Below are 25,855 nucleotides of genomic sequence, written 5' to 3'. Positions count from 1 at the left end.
TCAAAACTGCATCCTTTTTTTTAGGTTGTAGAACAAAGAAAACAGAAAATGCTTAGAATGATAAGAATTAATATATTTTAAATGATTGCAACATTTCAAATTTATAGAAAATTAAGGAAACTATCATGTAATTTGTGGCTTAATGAAAAAAAATACTTCTGTATGCCTCTAGTGTCATTCAATTGTGGACGTTCTTTGCCGATATTGTACAAAAACAGCAAAAGAGAGATATTTTATTAGCTTTATAGCTAAAACACTACTCCGTTCTTCATCAGTTTTGACCAATGTTAGTTATTGAGAGTCACCAAAGGGCTCCTCAGCTGCAGGTTGCAGAACCCTGGTCTATACCCGCTCATCCTTGCAGTGATTGGGCAAGAGGCAGGTGACTGAAGACCCAGGTAGCATGCATGGCATGAAGATCTGATATTGACTGATGAGCACATTTACGAATGTAGAACAGGAGATGGTTACTGATGAGCAACAGCTATGAGGAGTGCAGGGAGCTATCAATGAAAGAGAATGGCTGCAAAGAAAAACAATCACAATAACCTGAAAAAATAACTAAACATAAAGAAAACTCAAGGGTGAATGAAAGTACGAAACAAAACTCAAAGTTCTTACATCACGAATTGTTGTGTATCCACCACATTAACTGATTCCATAGCTTTTTCCTCATCTGGAAGATCTGCAATTACAACAGGGTGTCTGAGTTTTTGGAAAACATTTCACTTAGTGAATTAAGTTACTGAAATAAATGAACATCTCAATAATATTCTAATTAATTGAATATGACTGTACATTTTTGCTGTGTTCCCTGTTATACGTCTACAGTTCTCTTTTAACAATGGCTTTCTTTTTCACATCATGCTACGTTTATTTAAACTTGGCTAAAAACAGAACGTCACAAGCCTTTATGAAAGTGCTATAAAAATTATGGAGACACAAAATTAAACCACCTGAAGAGAAATCTTTCCAGACCAAACAAATGGCAGTACTTTTATTGTATTGCAGATGATCTTCCTCTAGTTTTAGAATGTCGGCCTGCTCTACTGTTCACAAGCTCACAATTTTAAAAATTACCTTTTCAGAACTTTGCCATCGGCGTTGTGTTTCAGATTGCTCTCTACCTGGAGGGAAACCTTCTGGCATTTCCATGTACACGTATGCCCAGCAGTATTTCTGACTTGTGTTTAATTCATTATAACAAACTGGCTTTTCTACTGTTAAGCTGTGTCGGATTTTCACCATATGCGCGGTGCATAATGGGAAACACTCCCAGTTTGACTTTTGTCTGCCTAATGGACTCTGTTCCAGAATTTAGAAATGGCTTCATAACCTTTCTGAGATGAATAGGCAGTTGTGATTGATTCACTAAGTTCAATACTGATGTCTTTTCAACTTCATACTGTGCTCATACATGAGTATTCCTCACCAGCAAACTGCCCATACTTTTTACAATGTGCTCGCACTTGGTGATGATCAGTTATCAGTTTGTTTAGCAGCACCTAGCTGTTACGGTAAATTGTTAAATTCTATATAAAGCAATAAGGGTAGGTTTGGTTGAATACATTTTACAGCAATTATAGTTGCAAGTCTTTTGGGGTATGACTTAACCAGCTTTGCACATATAGAGACTGAAATCTTCAATTATTTTTTTATAAATAGCTCAGATTGAATCCAAAGTCCTGCAACAAACTCTCAATTTAATTTAGGTCTGGACTTTGACTGGGCCATTCTAAGACATAAATATGCTTTAATTTAAACTATTCCATTGTGGGTTATTATCGAGCTGGAAGTCTCAAGCCTTTCGCCACCTATAACATGTTTTCTTCCAGGATTGGTATGTATTTAACTGCAGAGATCTTTTCATCAGTTCCTACCAGCTTCCCTGTCCCTGCTGAAGGAAAACATCCCCACAGTATATGTCTGCCACTGTTGAGGCTTATTGAGGGAATGGTGTGTTCAGGGTGATGTACGATATTAGTTTTCCACCATACATAGAGTGTTGCAACTTACATTCTCTCATAAAAACCTCTGGGGCATTGACAGAATAGCTGGATTTTTACTGAAAATTAAATTACAAAAAGTTCGACTCCGTTTACCAATGAGGAGGCATCTGAAGGCAGTTGGCTGCACGTGATTTTATTTAGGGTATTAGAGTAAGGAGAGCTGAATAGAAATGCACCCGACACTTTAGATTTTTATTTGTAAATAGATTTGAAAATCACGATTTTCTTTCCACCTTACAACTATACACTACTTGATGTTGGACTATCACATGAAATGCATTAATGTGACAAACTGTAAAAAAAGTGTATGGATAATGCAATGCAAGCCACTGTGGAGTCAAATAACAAAAGTAATCTAAAGGTACCTTATTAACAAACAGGCCCAAATTAAACCCAATTAATTTTACTCAGACTTAGGTTTAAATCCCATCCAAATAGTTCGATAACATCAATAAGCTTTGTTTTGCAGTAATTCATGACAATTTTAGTCATATGGTAGAGTTAAAAACTCAAAACTAGCACAAAAAAACTAAATTAATTTGAAAGAACAACAATAGATGCATAATCTGGCATTTATCTAGAAGATTCTTCTCAACTGACATTTTAAAACACCAACAATTCACATGAGCTCTTACATAGATGTACCTTACAAAGAGGTGGGGAAGATATTTTGAAATCAAGGTAAATTACACATTTTTGTGTTAAATTCAGTTTTTCTTCTTGGCTTTGCCCGATGTGCTTCCAGGTTTGGAGGTGGAGTTGTATTTGGAGGACAGCAGCATTGTGAGCAGTAGCAGCATTGGGACCAGCAGGTACGGTGCGTAGATGGAGATCAGCAGCCAGCGCTCCCGGTTAGTTTGGGGACCAGGGTGGGGTTTGACAGGGAAGTCATAGAAGAGGATATGGGCTAAGATGGGAATCAGCGTGGTGGCAACATGCGTGGAATACACAATGGCAGGAGTCCGGATCCACTGACAGCCACCTGGAGAATGAGAGTGATCAGTAGAAGGTTCACCAGACTGCATAATTTCCCTGATGCTTGATCTACTGAATTCCCAAAATATCAAAAAAAAATGTTAATTATCCACAGTTAGCAAGCTATATTTACAGGTTTACATCCTAATGTGTTTTTCTCAGTTCGGTCAGTGTAACAGTCAGTGTAAAAAAAGAGTACACCCTCATTTGATTCTAATGATTGTCACATCATTAGGCCATTGAACATAATTTGGACACGTATTCACAAAGAAGAGTAAAAGTAGCTCCAAGTCCTCCTAATGTCATTCTAAGAAAAAGGACTTTTAGTCAGCCTAAGCGTGTCTTAAGATGGTGGAAAGACAGAGAATGGTGAGATATTCTCCATACAATGAACAACAGTGAATTACTAAAATGCTACCGGTTCGATTGCGCAGGGATCCACCCCCTTAATAGCCAAATAAATTAGCACATAAACGTCTATAACAATGTTACAATTATTAATATAGAGATAAGATTAACCTTATCATCCCCCTAGGGGGAAAATTAAATAGTTGCAGCAGCAGGACACCTTAAAAGTGCACATCTAGTAAGGTGATATTAGGAAGGATTAATAAATAATAGAAACAATAATAAATAACCGTGAATAAAAAGTGAACAAAATTACAAACAAAACAGTACAAAATTATTTAAATATTTAGACTGTAAAATGCTGTCAAAAAATAAATTTGGAAAAAATTGAAAAAACTTTTATATATATACAGTACATCCCACTTATTAAACCTGGCAGGGCACACCTGTGAAGTGAAAACCATTTCAGGTTTCTGTTGATGAGCTTCCTCTTGAAGCTCATCAACAGAATGCCAAGAGTGTGAGGAGCAGTAATCAAAGCAAAAGGTGGCTACTTTGAAGAACCTAGAATATAAGACATATTTTTAGTTGTTTCACACTTTTTTGTTCAGTATATAATTCCACATGTGTTAATTCATAGTTTTGATGCCTTCAGTGTGAAGCTACAATATTCATAGTCATGAAAATAAAGAAAACTCTTTGAATGAGAAGGTGTGTCCAAACCTTTGGTCTGTACTGTATATATATATATATATATATATATATATATATATATATATATATATATATATATATATATATATATATATATATATATATATATGTATATATATATATATATATATATATATGTATATATATATATACACAAACTTCAGACAAGATACAGTCCAATAATCTAAGCCCTATATACACAGACGGAAGATGTAAATGAGGTGAATCAGTATTTGCTGTATTGTTAAGGATGATGTCAGCAGCCTAAGCCTAAATGGTCATCTCCAACGCTCCCCGTCTGTGGAGAAGTTCTCTGGTATTCTGCTATCTCCTCTATAGCTTCTGAATGCAGCAGGTACCAGAGCTGCTCACATTCCAGGCTGGTGCTGAAAGCAGAGGAAACGACACATTGATCTGCTGGGAATGTCTGTTTGTTCCCACCGTGATCCCAGGACCAAAACTACCTTTCAATACTGCTCTCTTCTCCTCCACCAGCAGGCTCTGCTCCTCTGTTCAGTTCGGTTTTCTCTATCATCGGTTAATTTCTCTCCATTAATTACTAGGAGCGCATTTGTTTTTTGTTATTGTTTCTTTTAACAACCAATGACATCTCTTAGAAGACAGCTTTACACCTAGCAATGAGGTAAATCACACTTCCTCACTAAGATAGAAATTTATGTTGTCTCCTAGCTGAGAGTCGCTCTCAGCAGCAAAGTGAATCACTCTTAAGCTTGGAGTCCATGCCAAAAATGTTTAGGCTAAGATAGGAGCTCTCTGAGAGGACTCTGAGAATCTTTGTGAATACGGGCCCTTATCTTTACCAGGTCATAAAATTGAGTGATCTAAACAACAGATCAACAAAACATCACATTTTACACATTGATAATATATAGCTAAGAAGAGCTAAACCAGAATATAACAGATGTGTATTAAACAACCTCCACTCCACAAGTCAATTACCTGAGAATGAAAATGAACTACAATGTAAAACATTATATTGCTTTATCAGTGTCTCACATGGTTGTGAAGAAACCCCTGCCGTCTCTTCCATACAACATTATTTAGCTTGCAGACACTGGTTGGAGGGGAGTTCCTGCCTCAAGTGGAGGAGTTTAAGTATCTCGGGGTCTTGTTCACGAGTGAGGGAAGAATGGAGCGGGAGATCGACAGACGGATCGGTGCAGCTGCCACAGTAATGGGGGCGCTGTGCCGGTCCATTGTGGTGAAGAGAGAGCTGAGCCGAAAAGCAAAGCTCTCAATTTACTGGTCGGTCTACGTTCCTACCCTCACCTATGGCCATGAACTTTGGGTCATGACCGAAAGAATGAGATCACGGATACAAGCGGCTGAAATGAGTTTCCTCCGTAGGGTGGCCGGGCACTTCCTTAGAGATAGGGTGAGGAGCTCGGCCATCCGGGAAGAGCTCGGAGTAGAGCCGCTGCTCCTCCACATTGAGAGGAGCCAGTTGAGGTGGCTCGGGCATCTATACCGGATGCCTCCTGGACGCCTTCCTCGGGAGGTGTTCCAGGCACGTCCCACCGGGAGGAGGCCCAGGGGACGGCCCAGGACACGCTGGAGGGACTATGTCTCTCGGCTGGCCTGGGAACGCCTTGGGCTCCCCCTGGAGGAGCTGGAGGAGGTGTCTGGAGAGAGGGACGTCTGGGCGTCTCTGCTGAGTCTGCTGCCCCCGCGACCCGGTCCTGGATAAGCGGAAGACGACGAACGAACGAACACTGGTTTATGTCCATCTTTCTTCTGGTCTGACCTTTGACTCGACCATTGGAACGCTTTGATTTGCAGTTGTGCTTGGGATTATTTTACAGCTTGAAGAACATATGCCTAAACCTCACATTTGACTATATATATCCTTGATATACAAGGTGCCCAGTTCCAGTTTGTGCCGAACAACTCCAAACCATCAACCTTCAACATTATTCGAGACATGATTCTACAAGTCCTGTTGTTTTATTGACTTTTTTTTTTGGTGCACTTTCTCTAAAAACTGTATCTTTCAGGGAACTTATTTGGACATCCACTTCTAGGAAAACTGTCAACTCGAAACATTTTAAATTTCCTGATGACTTGTTGATTAGCAGAAACCTAACTGATAATTACCTTCTTAAATCCTATGGAAGCAGTGCGATACACGTTCTTCACACATTGTTTCTTTGTTTTGGCCGTTTTTATTCACAAGTAATGACATGTAATACTATGTGATGTATTACATGTTATTACAAAGGTGGGGACATGCAACACATTTGTTTGCCCGATTTTATCTCCAGGTTTCGCAGTGGAAGAAGTCTGCCTGAGTCTGCACTATATGCGGTAAGTCAGCAGGGCGACTGTCACACCCTCTCACATGTTAGTGTGAGAGGGTGTGAAGACTGGAGTCTGTAGGACCTAATTGCAAATGCGTGTTGCTCACAGTCAATGAAATAGAGAGGCTGGGACAGAACAGCTGCAAGATGAGTTTTTTAAAACTTTATTTGTAACTATGCAACATTATTAACAGAAATGCACAAGGCACAACACATCAACTAATTACATTGTTTCTGAATAAAATATATTCCCACAAACAAATTCCCAACCTCAAATATCTGGAATATAAACTCTCACCTTGAGTATAGCAAATAATACAGTCGACAAATCATCTTCACTTGAGGGTTAAATGTAACATGTTTTAAACTGCCTCTCATTCATTTTAAGGAAGAGGATAAAAGAAATACATGGCGTCAGAATTTATCTTCTATTACCGCCACCTACTGGTATGTTTGGACCGTCATTCCATTAAACTGTTGTTCTCGCGAGAGTTTCTACTGAAGTTTGATGCGCTCAGTTGTAAGTTTGATGCGGTCTGTTGGTTTAAGTGGTGCGCCCAAGTCTTTCCCGAGTCTTCCACCCATGAAACCAGTGTGTCAGTGTGAACACCTAGTCTTTTCTTACTTTGTGTCAATTTTAGTGTAAGCTGCACTTTGAACGGGGTGTTTGGCTATCTGGAAAAGCAGCTGGGTTACAGATTTCACCCAATCACCACTTTTATGGTTTACGCACCTTTCAGAAAAGCATAAGCTGCAATAGGAAAAAATGGCATCTGAAGCAAAGCCTCACAGAAAACGAACGACTTGAACCACTCGGGATGATCCAGCATCATGGGGTCTTTGAACTCTTCTGCATACCACCTCAGGAGGTCAACCAGCTGATGGAGAAAACTGTGTGATTAATCTCAGCAGCGAGACTGATTCTCCTCAGCAAACAGATGAAGAAAACGCTGTGGTCGGAACTTACCGGCTGGGGGTACACATTTCCGGGCAGCAGGGCTTGTAAGTCAATAAATAACGTAATAGGAATGTGAGAGGCAAAATAAAAGAAAAAGATTATTTCTAACACTCGGATGGCCATTATTTGTGACTGAACGCGATGAGAACCTGGGTCGAAAAGTCCTCAGCTGTGCTGTGGCGTAAAAACGCATGTTCCATAAGTCCGTCCTATTGGCTCACAGGGAGAGGAGGCGTTCCTGAACGCACCACACTTTCCTGTTTTTGCTTCAGGTACTCCACGTAAAAGACCGAGCAAAAATTTTATTTTTCTCGATCTGTAATACGTGTTTCCAGTTTTTTAGTGTCTGTTGGAATAGAATTTCTCTCTTTTCATTTTATCTTTTGTTTAACAATTTGTACAATTCTACTTAAAATAGGCACGTTTTGTGCTACAAAAGAGTCTAATAAAAACAGATACTTTAAAATGTTTAATTAAAATGATGATAAATATAATACAAGTTTTTAAAAATAAAGAAAATAGAAACGTATATAGCCAATTAGAGTGGCCAGTCTAAAATGTGACTGCATCCTCCATCCATTTTTCCCTCTCCCCTGTCAGAGAGAGTACTTTAAAGGTCCGATGCACAAAGTAACAAACATAAAACATAAGCTAATAGTTTTTGATTTAAATGATCTATAATACAGCTTTGATAAACATCCAGTCATTTAAAAATCAGGTTCTTCCTCGAAGACACTCACTCGCAGACCTTTAGCTTCCTGATATTCTGCCTGATCTTTCACCAAACTCTGTGGACTCTCCACATCTACGTAGTCCTGCAACAAAGACAAATAATTCAGTTGGTTATAAAAACCATTGCATATTGATTTCCATGCATGGCAACAAAACTAGGATGTCAAACATAATCAATTTTACATTGGCTCTTTGAAGGCACCAGCAACCTTTCACTGGGAGCAGATTTGAAGTTGCCTAAAGGGTTAATTTTTAATGGTTGCTTATGATCTAAGTTCTATGCCACAAAAACCTGGACTTTAATCTCTATCACCTAAACATCACATTAACAAAAGATTGGGCTGCTTACTGCATCATCCTCCATGATGTTTTCCAGCATGCATACGATGTCCTTGAAGGAGGGTCTCAGGGTATAAGGCTCCTGCCAGCAGTCGCGCATGATGTGAAGCCTGTAAGATCCAACCATTTATTCACTTTTATTCACATGTCCAATATCAGTAACTGTTTTGATGTTTTAGAGAACATTGCATTATTTTAAATACCAATGCAGAAAGTCTTTCAAGTGTAAAAATGTCAACAGTTCACACACGCGCCCAGATGTACAGTCATGGCCAAAGTTACAGCAGTAACAAATGTTGTGTTTTCTGCAACATTTTATTTATTAAAAACCTTTTTAGAGAATATCATAGAAAATTTAGGAATCCTTCTCAAACCTCAATTTTTTTTATTAGCAAATACATCACGTTTTTGCAAATGGTCAATATTTACAGAGGTGATCTCACATTTGTTTTTTGACACAGCACTACACTGTTATGGATGTTAGGAATAACCTTTTTTATTATTACTTATAGATGAGCCATAATAAGTATAATATGATATATAACATACTAGAATTCTTTCTAGAATTGCGCCGCTCAAGGTGGCAGCTGGTTAGAGTAGCTCTGTTACTTTTGATTCCGATTTATTCTTTTTTGGGAACTATTCCTCTTGTGGTGGATACAGTTGATTTTTTTTGGATGACTGTCCACTGCAGTGTCGGATGCTGTGCAGCTTGGAGGATTTTTCTTTATACTTTCTATTTTTGGACATTTGTTATGATGCATTGCCATGGCAACGGGGTTGTTTCTTACAACCGGGAGCAGCTGATTAATATCTCAAAAGCTCAAATAATATTTCAGCTACAACCCCAAATCCCTGATGAGTTGAAAAGGAGATGCCGAGGATGCAGAGCAGGAGCTAAGAGAAGAGAGAGAAGGAGGAAGTTCAAACCATCTCTTCCGTCGATTTTGATGGGCAATGTGAGATCGTTGGGAAACAAGTTGGATGAACTCCAAGCCCTACAAAGGACCCAGCCATAGTACCGGGCATGCAGTATCATGTGTTTAACTGAGACATGGCTGCAGGATCATATCCCCGACTCCAGCGTCTCTCTGCCGGGCTTTTTAACCATACGAGCAGACAGAGATTTAAAGAGGAGCGGCAAATGTAAAGGAGGTGGACTGGCATTACTTGTGAACAACAGATGGTGTAATCCAGGACATGTAACTGTGAAGTGTCATCTCTGCAGTCCAGATATTGAACTGTTGGCAGTAAGTTTTCATCCATATTATTTACCCAGAGTTCACCAGTGTTATTTTGGCAACAGTTTATGTTCCACCTTCCGCTGTTGCTGACACTGAATGTGATGCCATCAGCTCAGTTGTTGCTAAGCTACAGACACAAAACCCCAATGCTTTTGTTGCAGGCCAATTGAGCACAGTGATACCATGGTCAGTAAACCATTTACCAGTGGTTTTGGCACTGTGAGCAGGTGCCAGGTTGTGCTGAAAAATGAAATCTTCATCTCCATAAAGCTTTTCAGCAGATGGAAGCATGAAATGCTCCAAATCCTCCTGATAGCTAGCTGCATTGACCCTGCCCTTGATAAAACACAGTGGACCAACACCAGCAGCTGACACGGCACCCCAGACCATCACTGACTGTGGGTACTTGACACTGGACTTCTGGCAGTTTGGCATTTCCTTCTCCCCAGTCTTCCTCCAGACTCTGGCACCTTGATTTCCGAATGACATGCAGAATTTGCTTTCATCCGAAAAAAGTACTTTGGACCACTGAGCAACAGTCCAGTGCTGCTTCTCTGTAGCCCTGGTCAGGCGCTTCTGCCGCTGTTTCTGGTTCAAAAGTGGCTTGACCTGGGGAATGCGGCACCTTTAGCCCATTTCCTGCACACGCCTGTGCACGGTGGCTCTGGATGTTTCTACTCCAGACTCAGTCCACTGCTTCCGCAGATCCCCCAAGGTCTGGAATCGGCCCTTCTCCACAATCTTCCTCAGGGTCCGGTCACCTCTTCTCGTTGTGCAGCGTTTTCTGCCACACTTTTTCCTTCCCACAGACTTCCCACTGAGGTGCCTTGATACAGCACTCTGGGAACAGCCTATTCGTTCAGAAATTTCTTTCTGTGTCTTACCCTCTTGCTTGAGGGTGTCAATAGTGGCCTTCTGGACAACAGTCAGGTCGGCAGTCTTACCCATGATTGGGGTTTTGAGTGATGAACCAGGCTGGGAGTTTTAAAGGCCTCAGGAATCTTTTGCAGGTGTTTAGAGTTAACTCGTTGATTCAGAGGATTAGGTTCATAGCTCGTTTAGAGACCCTTTTAATGATATGCTAATTTTGTGTGATAGGAATTTTGGGTTTTCATGAGCTGTATGCCAAAATCATCCGTATTAAGACAATAAAAGACCTGAAATATTTCAGTTAGTGTGCAATGAATCTAAAATATATGAATGTTAAATTTTCATCATGACATTATGGAAAATAATGAACTTTATCACAATATGCTAATATTTTTAGAAGGACCTGTACAAGAAGAAGCTGGAGAGCAAGCTCCAGCAAAACAATATTAGAGATGTGTGGACAGGGATGAAGAAGATCACAGGCTTCAAGCAGAAGGATGATCAGACCAATGGAGGTCTGGACAGAGCCAATGAACTGAACACATTCTTCAATAGGTTCAGTTCAGAAACAAGCTCAGCATCCTCCTCTCCTGCTCACAGCCAAACAGACATTCCATCTTCCTTTGACCCACAGGACCCACAGCTGTCCAGTAACACCTCACATTTTCTATCTTCCACCTCAGCCCTAGACCCTTCTACATGTTTGCCTTCAACCATATCAGAAGATGCTAATGCTTCCTTTGCTTCCCCCTTCCACCTGTGTGTCTCAAGAAGTTAAGTGAAGAGACAACTGGAGAGACTGAATAGGAATAAGGCTGCAGGTCCAGATCATGTCAGCCCTAGAGTCCTGAAGGCCTGTGCAGAGCAGCTCTGTGGGATTCTGCAGCACCTCTTCAACCTTAGCCTGGCCCAGAAGAAGGTTCCAGTGTTGTGAAAGACTTCCTGTTTTGTTCCGGTACCAAAGAAAACTCACCCATCAGTCCTCAATGACTATAGACCTGTTGCCCTGACATCTCACATTATGAAGGTCCTAGAGAGACTCCTGTTGGCCCACCTGAGTAAGCAAACAATAAACTATCAGGACCTCCTTCAGTTTGCTTATCGCTGTGGAGTTGGAGTTGAAGATGCCATCATACACCTGCTTCAACAAACCCACTGTCATCTGGACAAAGCCAGCAGCACTGTGAGGATCATGTTCTTTGATTTCTCCAGTGCATTTAATACAATCCAACCTGATTTGCTTTGTCAGAAACTCCAGAAGACTCAGGTGGAGGCCTCAACAATCTCCTGGATCAAAGACTACCTGACAAACAGACCACAGTTTGTGAGACTGAAGGGTTGTGAGTCTAACCAGGTGGTCAGCAGCACAGGAGCACCACAGGGGACTGTACTCTCACCATTCCTTTTCACTCTGTACACCTCAGACTTCCAGTCCAAGACAGACTCCTGTCATCTGCAGAAATACTCGGATGATTCTGCAGTCGTGGGGTGGATCAGAGATGGACAAGAAGCTGAGTACAGGATGGTGGTGGACCACTTTGTGGCATGGTGTGGAAACAATCATCTCATTTTGAACGTAACTAAAACAAAGGAGATGATTGTAGATTTTAAGAGAAACATGAATAAGTCAAACACTATTTCTATCATGGGAGAAGAAGTGGAGGTGGTGGAGGAGAATAAATACCTCGGTGTTCACCTGGACAACAGACTAGAGTGGAGATGCAACTGTGAAGCCATCTACAAGAAGGGACAGAGCAGACTGTACTTCTTGAGGAAGCTTAGGTCCTTTGGTGTTTGCAGCAAGATGCTGCATATCTTCTATAAGTCTGTTGTGGAAAGTGTGATCTCTTCTACCATCATCTGCTGGGGAAGCAGCATCAGAACCAGGGACTTAAAAAAGCTCAACAAGCTGATAAAAAAGGCTGGCTCTGTTCTGGGGACTCCTCTGGAACCTCTGGAGATCATTGTGGAAAGACGGATTCTTCATAAAATGAAGAACATTATGGAGAACCCTGAGCATCCTCTTCATGAGACTGTCCTACAACAACAGAGTGTCTTCAGTCAGAGGCTTCTTCAGATCTGCTGTAAGACGGAGCGCTACAGGAGATCCTTCCTGCCCACAGCCATCAGCATCTACAACGGCTCTTTGAAGAAACCTTCATAATATGAGCTACAACAACATTTAATTTCCCTTTGGGATTAATAAAGTCTTTTTGAATTGAATTGAATTGAATTGAATAATATATAGTAAGTACAAATGCTCATGTTTTCACTTTTGTTAGGATATGGATAAGACTCATCACTGACGTACATTATAAGGACAAATGACCAACGGTTTGACATTAAGTTTAGTTGATTATGGAACGCTCTGTAACCGGGGTGATTAGAATGCTGCAGCAACACTTAGATTCAGAGTTGGACACCTGCTATTACAAACTCTATCAGATAGACACCACAATGATGACACATAGTCTACTAATAAACACTGAGAGAGTGTACATCCTTGCATAGGAGTCCCAGATGAAAAACTACATGTGACCTTCTTTCTGGCCTGCTTCGTCACTTTGATCAACAAGCGGATCCAGGATGGGAGGCTCAGTGCTGATCTCTAACTATTCCTCTGCCTTGTTTACATTAAAACTGTTAAAAGTATAGTACAGATTGACAGTCATTCCTTTAAGATAAAGTGATTGTAAACAGTGTTGACGCTTCTGGGGACAGTTCCGGTAGGAGCACCAAGGCGTCCAACCGCCAACAGGGTGCGATAGCTCGGACATGGAAAACACACAGCTCCATACTTAAGTGTGCCTGGATTGTTGGAAGTAGTTAGGTTTGGAGGACCTCTGGGTTTGGAAATACATTTTATTCATAACAGTAAGCCCACTCCCTTAAATGAGAAGCAACTTCTCATATGGATTGGATCAGGTGGATTCCCTGTTGGAACCACACAGAGCCCATTGTGGCTCTCACCCTTTCAAATATTTCTTCAATAGAGGTGCAAAAAATTAAAAGGATGAGCCATCAAAGAAAATATCTTTGCACCATCTTTGGACTTGCACAATTTCAGTCTATCCTTCATGTCTTCTTTTCAAAAGTGGCTTCTTTGCTGCATCACCTTGAAGTTTAGTTGAGGCCATTTTTTACTACAAAGCAATGGTAGCTACACACTTTTCTTTACAGGTAAGCACTGATTACCAAAGAAGACCGTAAATTCAAAGATCTCTATCCCTCTTTTTCAGCAATGAGTCTTAATCAGAGTGATAATTATATCAGCTGAACTCTTTCACAGCTTCACTTGGACTGATGATGTGACTGCACCGACATAAAGTGAGCTGATCCTTTGGTGCCAGAGCACCAATACACCAACAAGCCAATAAAACCATTTACAATGAATTAATGTGCAACGAATCTATCTGTACAATGCAATCACAAACAATCTAAAACAATGAAAGACAAGAAAAGAAGAGAAAAGACTTTTTACTTGGGTAACTTTTTAAAGGTTAGAAAAGACAATTTACATGAATGATCAGATATCACATATGGGTTTTATTTAGATAATATTTACTTACATTTCTGGTCTGCATCCTTCAGGGTTTGTGTTTTTATGACCCATGTAGATGTGGAACACCACTTCCTCTGATGTCTCCAAGTTTGGGTATGGTAATGTACCTGTAATTTAAAGATTTCCATAAGAGTTGTTATAATTTAGAAAACACAATTTAATCGAGATACGCTGTTTGCTAAAATAAATATCATATCAAGCATTATGATACTCCTTATTGATTAGTTACTGTGTAAAAACAAGAAAGAGCTTTGCAATTATTTTGAAATGGCATCTAATAAGGTTTCATGCTAAAACCTTATAGCAAACCATGTGTGTATTTTGAGGTGCAGAGCCTTCATGACAGAACACTAACAGTTGCTTCAAGGGTAAAACAGGAGAATAAAAACATAGTCTATGGTAAAATATTCCATATATCTTTGAAGCATACACATCTCAGATATAGAAAGCCACATTTGATACATTATGTAGGACTAGGCAAATGTGTGTGAACCAATCAAATCAAAGAAGCTAAAATAGAAGTTGAAGCTAATTCAAAATAAGAAAAAAAAACAAAAAACTAGAGAATAAACTCAACGGTGTTTTTTCCCGGTATAATGATCAGCTAACTGCTTTCTCACTGACAGATAATAGTATTAATAATAGACAGTTGTTGGATGCCATACAACATGACTGCAATCTCCAGTTTCGACCACCAGATGTCAGCACTTGTTCTTTAAACTTAAAAGACAGCATAGCGTGGCCACATTTAGAAGAGCTCTAACAAGATTCAGAACAGTATTTTTTACATTCATTGACAGAAGATTACAGTTTAGCTATTGTTTTACAATGCTGTAAACATCCCAGGAAATTATCTTTTGTTTAGTTTCACTTAAATAAATCAGCATGCAGTAAATGTCGCCGGGACTCAAACCCGGGACAGCCGCGTCGAGGACTCAAGCCTCTGTGTATGCTTAATCCCATATGCCACTTGTGCCGCACCATAAATAAATGTTTAGTAGTTAAGTATTCGGACACAGGTTCTGAATTAGCAAAGGTAGAAATGTAATATGCAAAGAAAAAAAAAATACAGCATTTTATACCCCGCTTTCTAGTAACCAACCTAATTGAAGTGGGTCATTTAACCATTAGACTGCCTACATCCTCCAGCCTTGTTTTGCCTCCTATTAAGCATATTTCATCTTTGAAGTGTCCACCTACCAAATGTCTGCATCTCCCACAGCACAATGCCAAACGCCCATACATCTCCTTTGAAGCTGTAGTAGTTGTTCTTGAAGTATTCAGGAGGGTACCAGCGCAGTGGGACGCGTTGCTGTATAAAATACACACAATGGAAAAAGTGTGTTCACTTTTAGAGGATGATAAACTGTTTCCTCTCTAACACCAAAACTCATACAGCAGATTCATATAAATCAGAAACTGCAGAACCTTCAGGAGAGAACAGAAATTCATTTTGCATTCAGAGTAATTTTAGACCTCAGAATAGTTATGGGGGAAATAACTGCCATGGTTAAAGAAGTAACAACTGCTTTGTCTTTAGGACAAAGCCACATGTCTGAAAAATAGTCGTTTCCTGTTATAAACAGTGTCACTACCCTGGTGTGTTCAGTCCTGCAAGCTACATGCTAGATGACAGGCAACCTGGGTGTTTTGTGAACGCTCACAGTATAAAATAAACGCTTCATAAGTTCCCATGTAATAGTTTTAGCCGTGGCATGTGTTACTTTTTTATATGGTGAAGAAATTTGGTCATGGAATAACAGCACATCAAACAAGATTAGAAATAGCCACAAAATTAAACAAAATGATGTAAGATAAAATGTACCTAAACTTATCATTGGTCATGCCTCAGTGGTATTGTATGGAAAACGCTAATGCTGTTTGTTACAAAAAAAAGAAACGCAAAAACTTCAAGACGCACTGCTTTAAAATATTTCAAATGACTTAAATTGCAAAGCAGGTTTTATCTTAACACACAAAACAGAACATCAGAGGTTCCTGTGGAGTCAAAGGGTTTTCTGTGCATTAAAGTAACAAAGAGTCATTTGTCGTTGCTGCTAGAACCATCTAAAGGCTGAGCAAAAAAAGGAGCCCCAACTTCCTATTCAAAATGTACACAAAGTGATCTAAACTGGATGTAGAGGTGTCCCCCTTAAGAACAAAATGTCCCCTAAAGTATAATCATGACCTGCTGCAATTAGTTTTTAATGCAGTGGTTGATCCATTTTAATCTTTTTCAGAAGATTAACAGCAGATTCGTCAGCAGGTTGATAGTTAAATAAAACATGGGAGAATGATTTCAGATGAACTAAAACAATGTTCTAATGATGTCATCATAGGTATCAGTGACAGGGGATATAAAAACCAGTCAACGGTACTCAACAACCCCAAGATACAAAAGACGTGTGTGTATTTCTTACTCGTGGGGTTTTCCAACGGCTGCTGCGGCGGCTCGCCATGCGGGTCAGGTCTTGGGCCAGACCAAACTCTGCTAATTTCACTTCCCAAGGAAACTTATTGACCATAATATTCCTCAGAGCTAAGTCACAGTGAACAATCTGCAGAGAAGACCACAGCATCACAGTTTGACAAAGGTCTGTGTTCTGAATAAAACCATTGATGTCTTTTACTGGAAGTGTGCGTCAGAACACAAAATATTCAAGATCATATTCTTGCCTGTCCTGAACATGCAAGAATATAAGCAACAGAGCAAAAAAGTCATCAGCTGAGATAGTTGGCAAGTGACTATTCTAAAGTACAGTTAAGAAAGTTGTTTTGGAATGATAATAAAAGTTAATACAATTTAAAAATATGTCAATACTAAAACAAGAGGCTACAAATGTGTCTACAGTTTTCATCTAAGATCCATCCACAACATGGAATCAAAGTTGTGTGGAACAATATTTGCCCAAACTATTTCCGACTTTGCATAAATTGTCTTTTATCAATAAGACAAAATATTTCAAAGTTATAAAAGAGACAGTGAGAATATGGAACAGCCTGTGAGAGGGTTACCATTTTGGAGCGCAGGTGCTGCATTGCCAGAGCGATGTGGTAGGAAGCAATGGTGAGGAGGCTCTGTAGCTCTGGGTTTCCACTGAGGTTGACTCTGTTGGTCTGGAGAAAGGTCCTCAGTGTGCCATAACTCACATACTCCATGATCAGAATATTAGGCTCTGTACACAGGAATGTTTAGTCAAACCCCATCAGAGCTGGGACATTTAAATATTTATAAGAACAGTTATTGCAGTATTGTCTGGAACATAAATGGGATCTGTACTGTTTGATCTACCACCTATGAGGGTCCTTAAAAGGGTGCGTAACCCGGGAAACAATTTAATATTTAATAAAAAAATAGAGTCTTGTTTCTAAAATGGCCTAAAATCTTAAATGGTTGCTGAATATTCTAAAACTCTGAAGAAAGAAAAAACATCTCAGACATTCTTGCATTATTCTAGCAAATAGAAATAATTTTGGAAATCCTAACTGACCTAACCCAGGACAATCCTTGTCTGATTTACTGTCAGACTGTGAGGACAAATGTTTATCTGTCTGTTCATACAGTTTATTTCAACTTCAACTGTGTAACCTGTGAGAAAGCTCTTACGTTCACTCGTGTTCCAATCCAACAACTGGAGGATGTTTTTGTGGTGAACCAGTTTTCTCATGATGCAAATCTCCATGCCCACATGTTTGGGACGCACACCTTAGGGGGAGGAAAACACAAAAACTAAACCAAATCATTAAAACAAACATTTTTCAGGTTAAATGAACTAATCTGACAGTTTCATAGCAACAATTTAAATATGCACATAAAGTGGAAAAAACGTACTATTTATAAATATTAGCATTTATGATATTTTGATGAACACAAACAAAGCAGGTTTTTTTCTATGTTTTTTTTTTTTTTTTACACATTAACAAATGATTATTTACAGATTTGGCCCAAAGCATAAGCAAACTAAGCAGCTGCTTAAAGGTCCCACATAGGAGCCCCAAAGGAGCACCAGTAAAGTCACAGAAGTAAGGTTGAAAAACGACATTTTCTGGACAAGCTAGCTGTAATCTTCCTTAAACTAATTAGGTTTATTCATATTTACCATTTTATTTGTTAAAAAGAGCATTAGGTGATCTAAAGAATTTCTCCTGATGTAAATGTATTGATGAACTTTTCAGGAGTAGCTGTTTTTAACTTTTCATCATTCTGTGTTGTACAATCCACCAAACTGGAGCTTTATCACCTAAACCCAAAGTGTTAAACTCCAGTCCTGAAGGCTGAGGTCCTGCAACCTTTAGACGTGTCCCTGGTCCGACAAACCTGACTAAAATGGCTCAATTGTCTCCTCTGCTTGCAGTCATATTCTACAGATCCCTGCTAATGAACTGAGTATGTCATTCAGGCGTGTAAGCAGAAGAACATCTAAAGGGTGCAGGACCCGGCCCTCGTGGAATGGAGTTTGACACGCATGACCTAAAAGAAGAAAAATTACTCAAAATAGTTTAGTTAAAGGGAGGAATTACTGGGAGTTTCCAATGAAAAATATCCCCTAAATGACCACTTTAGATGTAAAAGTGAGCCACGTTTGTAATGTACCTTCCTTGCTGATCTTGCAGGTGAAGATGCTGTGGCCTTTACATGTCCCTCTGCTCATTCTGGCCTGGTAGAAGACTCCTTCCTTCCCTGCTTTGATCAGCTGCAGCAGATTTAGGTCTGACTTGGTGAAACGAGGTTCCTGCAATTGAAATACTCCTCATAAAGTGATGCATAAACACAGAATGAGAAAGACCAGCATTTTGTTTGTATGGCCTTTGTTTTCAGTACTGAGAAAATACACCTTTGACTCCAAATCAGATAGCAATATCCATAAAATGGTGGGAATATGCTGACAAAAAATGTGTTGACATAACTATTCAGTTTACTAGGATTCAGCTCCTGTGTCTTCAGCTGGGTGGTGGTATAGCTCTAGAAACAGCTGTGTGTTAGTGTGGTACCTGCTGCAGGCCTTTCCACAGCCTCTTGGAAGATAATCTGACTGTGCTGGTTGTCTTCAGAGGAGTTTGTGGAGGACATTGCTCTTCATCCTCCACTGGTGGTGTCACAACTGGGGTTTCTAACTGAGGCAGATGATCCAGAACAAACTTGCTCTTTGGCAGCCTTTGGACAGTCCGGACCAAGGAGCGGTACCTGCAGAAAAATGTTGCAGACTTTTCAGAAAACAACCCTGTACGAGACTGAAAAGTGCATTTTAGTGTAAAAACCCCGTTCACCATAACTACTCTACTTAGTCAGAGAGCAGCAAATTGGCCCTTATTTAAAGGGCCAATTCATATATTTTTTAAGTTGGCTTCTGTTGAGAGCCAATACTAGATAAATATGTAACTGACAGAAGAAATCTCTAACAAGTCATTTTCAAAGCATGCTTAACTGCTCTGGGCTGTGGGGCTTCTGGTGACCATCCAATGGTCAATGGACAGGAGACAGGGCGCACCCACTCCTGAGAAACTCTCCGATTAAAAAGTGAGGCAGGGTAGAAATCAATAAAATAGTTTTAAGGTAAATAAATGTTCATACAGCTGTTTGTAGCTGATCTGTCGCTACAATCCTGAAAGACTCTACTGTAATTTGTAATAATTTCCTTCACTTCTTTGTTGACAAAGTTCAGTCTTTTTAAACAGGTGTTCTCTTCAATTGGACCCTCAGTTCTTGTCATCATAAACAGCAGTATGGCCTATGGAATGGTTTCCAATGGTTTTGAGCTTGCTGTGGTATACCCACTGATCTAGACCCTTCGGTGTACTCAAATTCTAGACCGATCTCAAAACTCCCATTTCTTTCAAAAATTGTTCCTATCCACTTAAATTACTTTCTGAACAGACACAGGATTTAGGAGATTTTCCAGTCTGATTTTAAACATCTTCACAGCACTGAAACAGCATTGTTAAAGGTTTTTAATGATGTCCTTTTAGCAACTGATTCTGGAAGTTTTGTGATTTTAGTCCTTTTATATCTAACATCAACTTTTGACACTGTTGACCACAGTATTCTAATATTCAGTTTGGAACATTTGGTGGGGATTGGTTTTGTTCATACCTGCAAGGCTGGATTTTAAGAGAAACAGGAATAGGTCAGACACTATTTCCATCATGGGAGAAGAAGTGGAGGTGGTGGAGGAGTATAAATATCTCGGTTTTCACCTGGACAACAGACTGGAGTGGAGATGCAACAGTGAAGATATCTACAAGAATGGACAGAGCAGACTGTACTTCTTGAGGAAGCTTAGAACCTTCCGTGTTTGCAGCAAGATGCTGCATATCTTCTATAAGTCAGTTGTAGAGAGTGTGATCTCTTCTGCCATCATCTGCTGGGGAAGCAGCATCAGAACCAGGGACTTAAAAAAGCTCAACAAGCTGATAAAGAAAGCTGGCTCTGTTCCGGGAACTCCTCTGGAACCTCAGGAGATCATTGTACAAAAAGGATTCTTCATAAAATGAAGAACATTATGGAGAAAGTCTGTAGATCTTCAGTCTGATAGAAATAGTCAGTCAGAGGCTTCTTCAGATCTTCTGTAAGACGGAGCGCTACAGGAGATCCTTCCTGCCCACAGCCATCAGCATCTACAACGGCTCTTTGAAGAAACCATCATAATATAAGCTACAACTACAGCTACATAAAATTGATGTAGAATGCAGTATCAGTCATGTCTTTAAATGGTAAATATTGATTAACTTTTAACTAGTCACAGAATGCCATTCTGGATTTTAGCAAAGAGAAATTATTGAGTAATCATAACTGCCTTGAAGGCAGGAAGAGGTTAGTCTGATTTAATGTCAGCCAGTGAGAAAGCAACGCTTATTTTTCTGTTTTGTATTTAAACATCTTCTGGTTCCAACTGTACGTATTGTTTGGCAGGGTTTTGAAAATGAAGGTAACTCACCTGTGAACTCTAATTATTGTTCCATAGTTTATGAATTGTTAAATATTACCATGAACAGATGCAGAAATTGCACATATTAATTTGCTACTTTCCAGAATAAAAAATAAAAAATCTACAACTGAGTGGAGTAAATCTAAGGACAAGATCTGAGCAAGAAAAAAGATATCTGAACAGTTTCTAGCATTAAATTCCATATACCTGCCTTTCAGTTAGCAGCTGTAGAAAAAACTAGGTGCAGAAAAGTTCAACACAATGCAGGAAACTGGGTTTTTGAAATTCAAATTTTACAAAAACTTTGCTCACATTTAAAACTATTAATTATTCTGCTGCCATCTAATGGCAACACAGCTAATGTGATTGAAAATACATGTTGGATTAAATCAAACCATATTCAGCCTGGTTTTCTTTAAATTAAGCATAAACAGAAATCCTTTTTGCACAACATCAGCCGCCAACCCAAAAAGAACAATTTCTCGGAACAAAGCCAAGTCCAGCAAACCGACCTCCACCAGTATGCAAAGGCAGATTTTAAGGTCTTGAAAAATAACCACACTACATGAAGATTTTGCAACAACCCCTAGCATGAATAACCAAGGAAGGAAAGTGGGAAGAAAATGAAGTGTGTCATTTTAACCGACAGTGTGGTCATAAATAAATTGTCAGTTATCACTGTGATAATTTTTTCTACAGAAATTTGTGCACACACATCAGGATGTGTTTGGCTTTGAAGATTTCACGATGATTCTCGTATACTGCACTCAAACAAAGTGGGTTCTCCAGTAACTGCACTCCAAAGGAAGCTGTATCTTTTCATTTTAAAATGAACACAAGCAAAATGGTTGAAGTTTAGATCAAACTGTGCTACAAAATTCTTACTTTCTCAGAAACACGGTGCCCAGCACAATGAACACCAGCAGGAAGAAGGACAGAACTCCAATGGCAATGTAGAACTCTGAAATAAGACAAAGGTTCAGGTCTAAAATGTGTCCATAGACTATGTTGAAAAGGAATCAGAACTGAGGAGGCAAGACAGCTCACCGTCACACATTTTAACGTAGGAATTTATGAGTCTGAATGTCATCTGCCCAAAGAGCCCAAGTTGTAGTTGAGTGAGTAGAAGAACATCACTTTGGTCTGAAAAAGGGAGAATATTTACAGACAGATGTGGTAGAAAAACATTTTTGTTTAAAACTGGGTTACAGAAAAGACACACCCTAAACGTTCTGTTACATCATTAAACAGCCTCAATTTGGGTGTTATGAAGACAAGAACAGAAGAAGGTGAAAGGATCCATACCTCAGACCAAGGTGCCAAACCAGCTGCAATCCTTCATTGTTTGTTCAGAACCACTCGGTTATACAACATCGAACTTCTCTGTGTTTTGTCAGAACCCCTGACCTATCTGTCATGCCCCTAGCAGGAGCTCAGATGTGCATGTGAACCACAACACATGCAGAGGAAGTTGACAGAAAAAGCAGGTGGTTTGAGATGCAAACCTCCCCTGTGACACAGTGTTGATGCGTAGCACCGGAGTCAGCCCACAGCACAGATTCTACAAACTGAAACATTAGGATTAGCTAAATCAGAAGTAACAATGCAGCAGAAAGTGGAGTGTGAAAAATGGTTCCTGTAAGATTTGGTTGAAGGGTAAAAGGTGGATATAAAACTCGAACCAGAAGTATATTTTTTGTTATGAATTAGCATTTAAAAACTTCCACTGGCATCCCAGGCTAAGAATGTTTTCTGTCAGTCTGGATCAGATGAGTGGCAGACAGGAAAAGCTCTAAAATAGTGCAAAGAGTAGCAGCTTGCATGTCTCAGTAGCACCTTTTAGTTCGGGGAAACGGCTGCAGAGACCCCGAGTGTGTGGTTTTCCTCCCTAAGCTGCAGCAGAAGCTCATTGCGACAACCTAACAACATGAAACAGTGGCCACTGTACTTTTAAAACAAAGTCCAGCAGAGGCAGGATGTGGCCTGGGTTTGGTAGGTTTTCCTGACAGTCAAGCCATATTCACATTTGACATATTGGGGCGTTTTCAGTTTAATCTGGAATACAGTAAGTCTGACAATTCATTAAAGAGGCATCATTAATGTCTGACGGGCATCCTAAGTAAAAACCGGTTGGTCCATTTAAAGCCTCTAGATTCTTGTATTAATCCGTGCAGTGACAGATGATACTACTCAATGATTTAATAAGTGATTGAATTTCTTTTAATACTTAAATTTCCCTGTAGATAACCTGGAATATTTCGTGCTCGTCTCATTTTCTGCAGTTAACATTTTATAATTTATAATTAATTCTATAAAATGTTTGCCAGTGTTTAGGTGGAGACCTGCTGTTTATCCCAGCAATCATCTGTACATATATTCTCTGTTTTCTCATTTTTTACTGAGCTAGTAATACTACTACTACTACTACTACTACTACTGTAATGTCATCATTCCCTCTCTTGAAAGGGCATGCTTGCCCTTTCAATCTCTTATTAGATTAGCACTTTAATCAGTAGTCACACGGATGCAAGTTTTTAAATGTTGAAAAGAACGTAGCGGTGGTGCTGGTGGTGACTGGGGGGTGACCGTGGGGTTGTAGGGATTTATGATGGTAGGTGGATAGCAGGTTAGTTTATTCCTCATCAGTGCTGTACATTTAAATATCCTAAAAATTATTTTCAATTCCGTCTGTAATCACCTAATAACCTAAAAACAGATAGTCTAAAGGAACTTGGGTTATGTTGCTAAACCAGTCATGGGTAAAATATGGACTGATTCAGGCCTAATTCAATCCAGGTAGATATGGCCCAATAGTTTTGGATTATGAGTTTGGCCCATCATCATGGGTTGGTTTTCAACCCAAAAAAATGGATTAAAGTGTATCCAATGTTAAGGCTACCTAAGAGTGGGCTAAAGCAAATAACCCATAGCCTAGTTTTTTTTTTTTTTATTACCAGTAAGTAATATTTTGGTTAAAAGAATCATTTTTATCTTAGTGTTGGAAGATTTGTACATAAATTATCATTGCTTAGTTTAAAAAGGTTCTTTATCTTTATGATTTACCATTAAAAGACATTTTCATTTATTTAGTTGGGTGAACTTTTATAGAAGTGGTTTGAATACTTTTCACATTTATTCTTGAAGTATTTTTATAAACTATTAACAGAATTGTCTTCTTGTCTTAGAGTTGCATTTGGGTGGTTGTTATGCAGACTGAGCAGGAACTTGTGTGTGTGTGGAGTTCTGGGAAGAAAGCTGTTCGCACCCCAGCCAATCTTCGTGTCCTTGGATGCCAGATGTGGACATGTGAGCTGTAACAGTATCTGGACAAGAACCAGTTTTATTCAGTAGGATTTGTATTTCTGAAACTGTGTAGCCACACCCACGATGCTATAACATGAGTGTTTTTTCCTTTCTTTAATAAAAGGCTGTGACACAGGGCAGCTCCTCTGAGAGAGTGGTCTGTCTCTCCCTGGCCAGCCAAAGATAACTTTGACTCGCTTGTGTCTTCATTGCATACCTTCTCTGAGTTTATCAGTTTGTCTAACTCTGACACTTAGTTTAGTTCTGCATAAACTCTTCAAGTAAAGGCAATAAAAACATCTTTCCATCCATTGTCCTTGGCTGATCGGGTCGTGAGGGGTTCTACATGGGCCCACCAACTGCAGGGTGAGGAGTCATGGTTGGGTGCAGTGTGAGCCAGGTAATAGGTGAAGACGGAGGTTTTGCACATGCTGATTTCAGGGGTCACAATTTGGCTTTTGGTATGTCCTGTCCTGTTTCAACAGGGGAATAAAGCCAGAGTTTGTGTGCGAAGTTGAGCTTTAGCTACTTCAAATAGACAGGTTGCGCTCTGGAACCCAGCTCTAGGCTGGATCCTCTCCTACTCAGGTGGATGTGGAGGCACTCAGAAGCCCCCGGCTGAGCAGCTCTGTGTTAGAGTTTTCCTTGGTTAGGGGTTGCCCGTTGAGGGTCAGAGTTGCAAGGGCCTTTTTAGGGTCTCTAGATGGTGCTTTGGAACGGATTCCATGTGGAGATTCTGTTGTGAATGTCCATTTCAGACACCATATTTGAGCAAAAGTGGTTCATAAGTTTAATTACCAGGCCTCCTTGGGCCAAAGGTGATAAATATGTTTATCGTATCATCAGCCCCCTGCAGCATTATGTCTTGGACACTAGGTGAGGCTCATTGGCTGATAAACACCTGGCAGAGAGGTAGATCCAGTGGTAATAGAGGCTGCTAGACAGACCTTGGAAACCCAAACATGTGGTGAGGGTCAACTGGGAATATCTGGTGGAGGATCCCGTTAGGTTCCACCCTCTGGTGGACACCAGCAGTGATGGAAGTCGCTAATCAAAAGAAAAAGTCTGCAGGGCTTGGTTGCCTTCGAGAACTCCTGAAATAGCTGATAGGTACTGGATGGTCAGAAGGACTGCTGCTTCTGTGGTTGCAGAAGCAAAAACCTGGATAGGGGTGGTGCTGCTGGAGTATGGAGTGCTGGGGAAGCTTTTAAGATATCCAGTCCTAGTAAACGAAGGATAAGATTTGTCTTCACTCTAGACACGAGGTTGAGTTTGTTCTCAGTTGCAGCTTGGACTCCATGAGAGGTGGCTCTTTTCCTGAATGTTTGTGGTGTTAATGAACAGGAACTCAACGGATAGTCATGGAAGTCAGGGTGTCTGCTTTAGAAACCTAAGGTCTTATCTTTGCAAATGATGTGTTTCTGTTGCCTCTTAAAGTTGTTCAGCGTGCACGGGAGTGGTTCATGAGTGTGAAGCAGCCGAGAAATGATTCAGCTCCCCGAAGTCAAAGTGCCACAGCTCTCAACTGACAAAAGGTCAATTCCTCCCTCTGGGATG

At 39.9% G+C, this 25,855-nt stretch overlaps 2 protein-coding genes across 2 annotated transcripts; both read right to left on the bottom strand.

Moving 5' to 3' along the window:
• Positions 1 to 2,180: 2,180 nt before the first annotated feature.
• tmem97 (transmembrane protein 97) lies at positions 2,181 to 7,528 on the bottom strand. Its single transcript, XM_047390842.1, has 3 exons — positions 7,332 to 7,528; positions 7,098 to 7,242; positions 2,181 to 2,991 (listed from the first exon to the last, which is right to left on the bottom strand). The coding sequence occupies exons 1-3, from the start codon at positions 7,443 to 7,445 to the stop codon at positions 2,717 to 2,719; spliced, it is 534 nt and encodes a 177-aa protein (XP_047246798.1). The 5' UTR covers positions 7,446 to 7,528; the 3' UTR covers positions 2,181 to 2,716.
• Positions 7,529 to 7,778: 250 nt separating this feature from the next.
• On the bottom strand, positions 7,779 to 22,439 carry si:ch211-167j9.5 (tyrosine kinase receptor Cad96Ca). Its single transcript, XM_047390841.1, has 12 exons — positions 22,301 to 22,439; positions 22,043 to 22,138; positions 21,881 to 21,956; positions 19,062 to 19,254; positions 18,664 to 18,802; positions 17,677 to 17,775; positions 17,085 to 17,245; positions 16,490 to 16,627; positions 15,270 to 15,381; positions 14,077 to 14,176; positions 8,404 to 8,503; positions 7,779 to 8,137 (listed from the first exon to the last, which is right to left on the bottom strand). The coding sequence occupies exons 2-12, from the start codon at positions 22,083 to 22,085 to the stop codon at positions 8,030 to 8,032; spliced, it is 1,269 nt and encodes a 422-aa protein (XP_047246797.1). The 5' UTR covers positions 22,086 to 22,138; positions 22,301 to 22,439; the 3' UTR covers positions 7,779 to 8,029.
• Between the last annotated feature and the right edge of the window lie 3,416 nt (positions 22,440 to 25,855).

This window comes from Girardinichthys multiradiatus, chromosome 18, assembly GCF_021462225.1.
Source record: "Girardinichthys multiradiatus isolate DD_20200921_A chromosome 18, DD_fGirMul_XY1, whole genome shotgun sequence".
NCBI classification, from domain to species: Eukaryota; Metazoa; Chordata; class Actinopteri; order Cyprinodontiformes; family Goodeidae; genus Girardinichthys; species Girardinichthys multiradiatus.
This window is presented reverse-complemented; position numbering and strand designations above follow the sequence as displayed.

What these genes read in the sequence shown, in the direction of transcription:
- tmem97 (XM_047390842.1), bottom strand. Translation starts at nt 7,445, where the DNA reads ATGGCCATCCGAGTGTTAGAAATAATCTTTTTCTTTTATTTTGCCTCT. An exon ending in GAAATGTGTACCCCCAGCCG is followed by an intron (nt 7,243 to 7,331) that starts GTAAGTTCCGAC and finishes TTTCTCCATCAG; the next exon opens with CTGGTTGACCTCCTGAGGTG. An exon ending in AGCTTATGCTTTTCTGAAAG is followed by an intron (nt 2,992 to 7,097) that starts GTGCGTAAACCA and finishes CTCATTCTCCAG; the next exon opens with GTGGCTGTCAGTGGATCCGG.
- si:ch211-167j9.5 (XM_047390841.1), bottom strand. Translation starts at nt 22,085, where the DNA reads ATGACATTCAGACTCATAAATTCCTACGTTAAAATGTGTGACG. An exon ending in GGCACCGTGTTTCTGAGAAA is followed by an intron (nt 19,255 to 21,880) that starts GTAAGAATTTTG and finishes ATTTTTCTGCAG; the next exon opens with GTACCGCTCCTTGGTCCGGA. An exon ending in TGTGGAAAGGCCTGCAGCAG is followed by an intron (nt 18,803 to 19,061) that starts GTACCACACTAA and finishes TTTCAATTGCAG; the next exon opens with GAACCTCGTTTCACCAAGTC.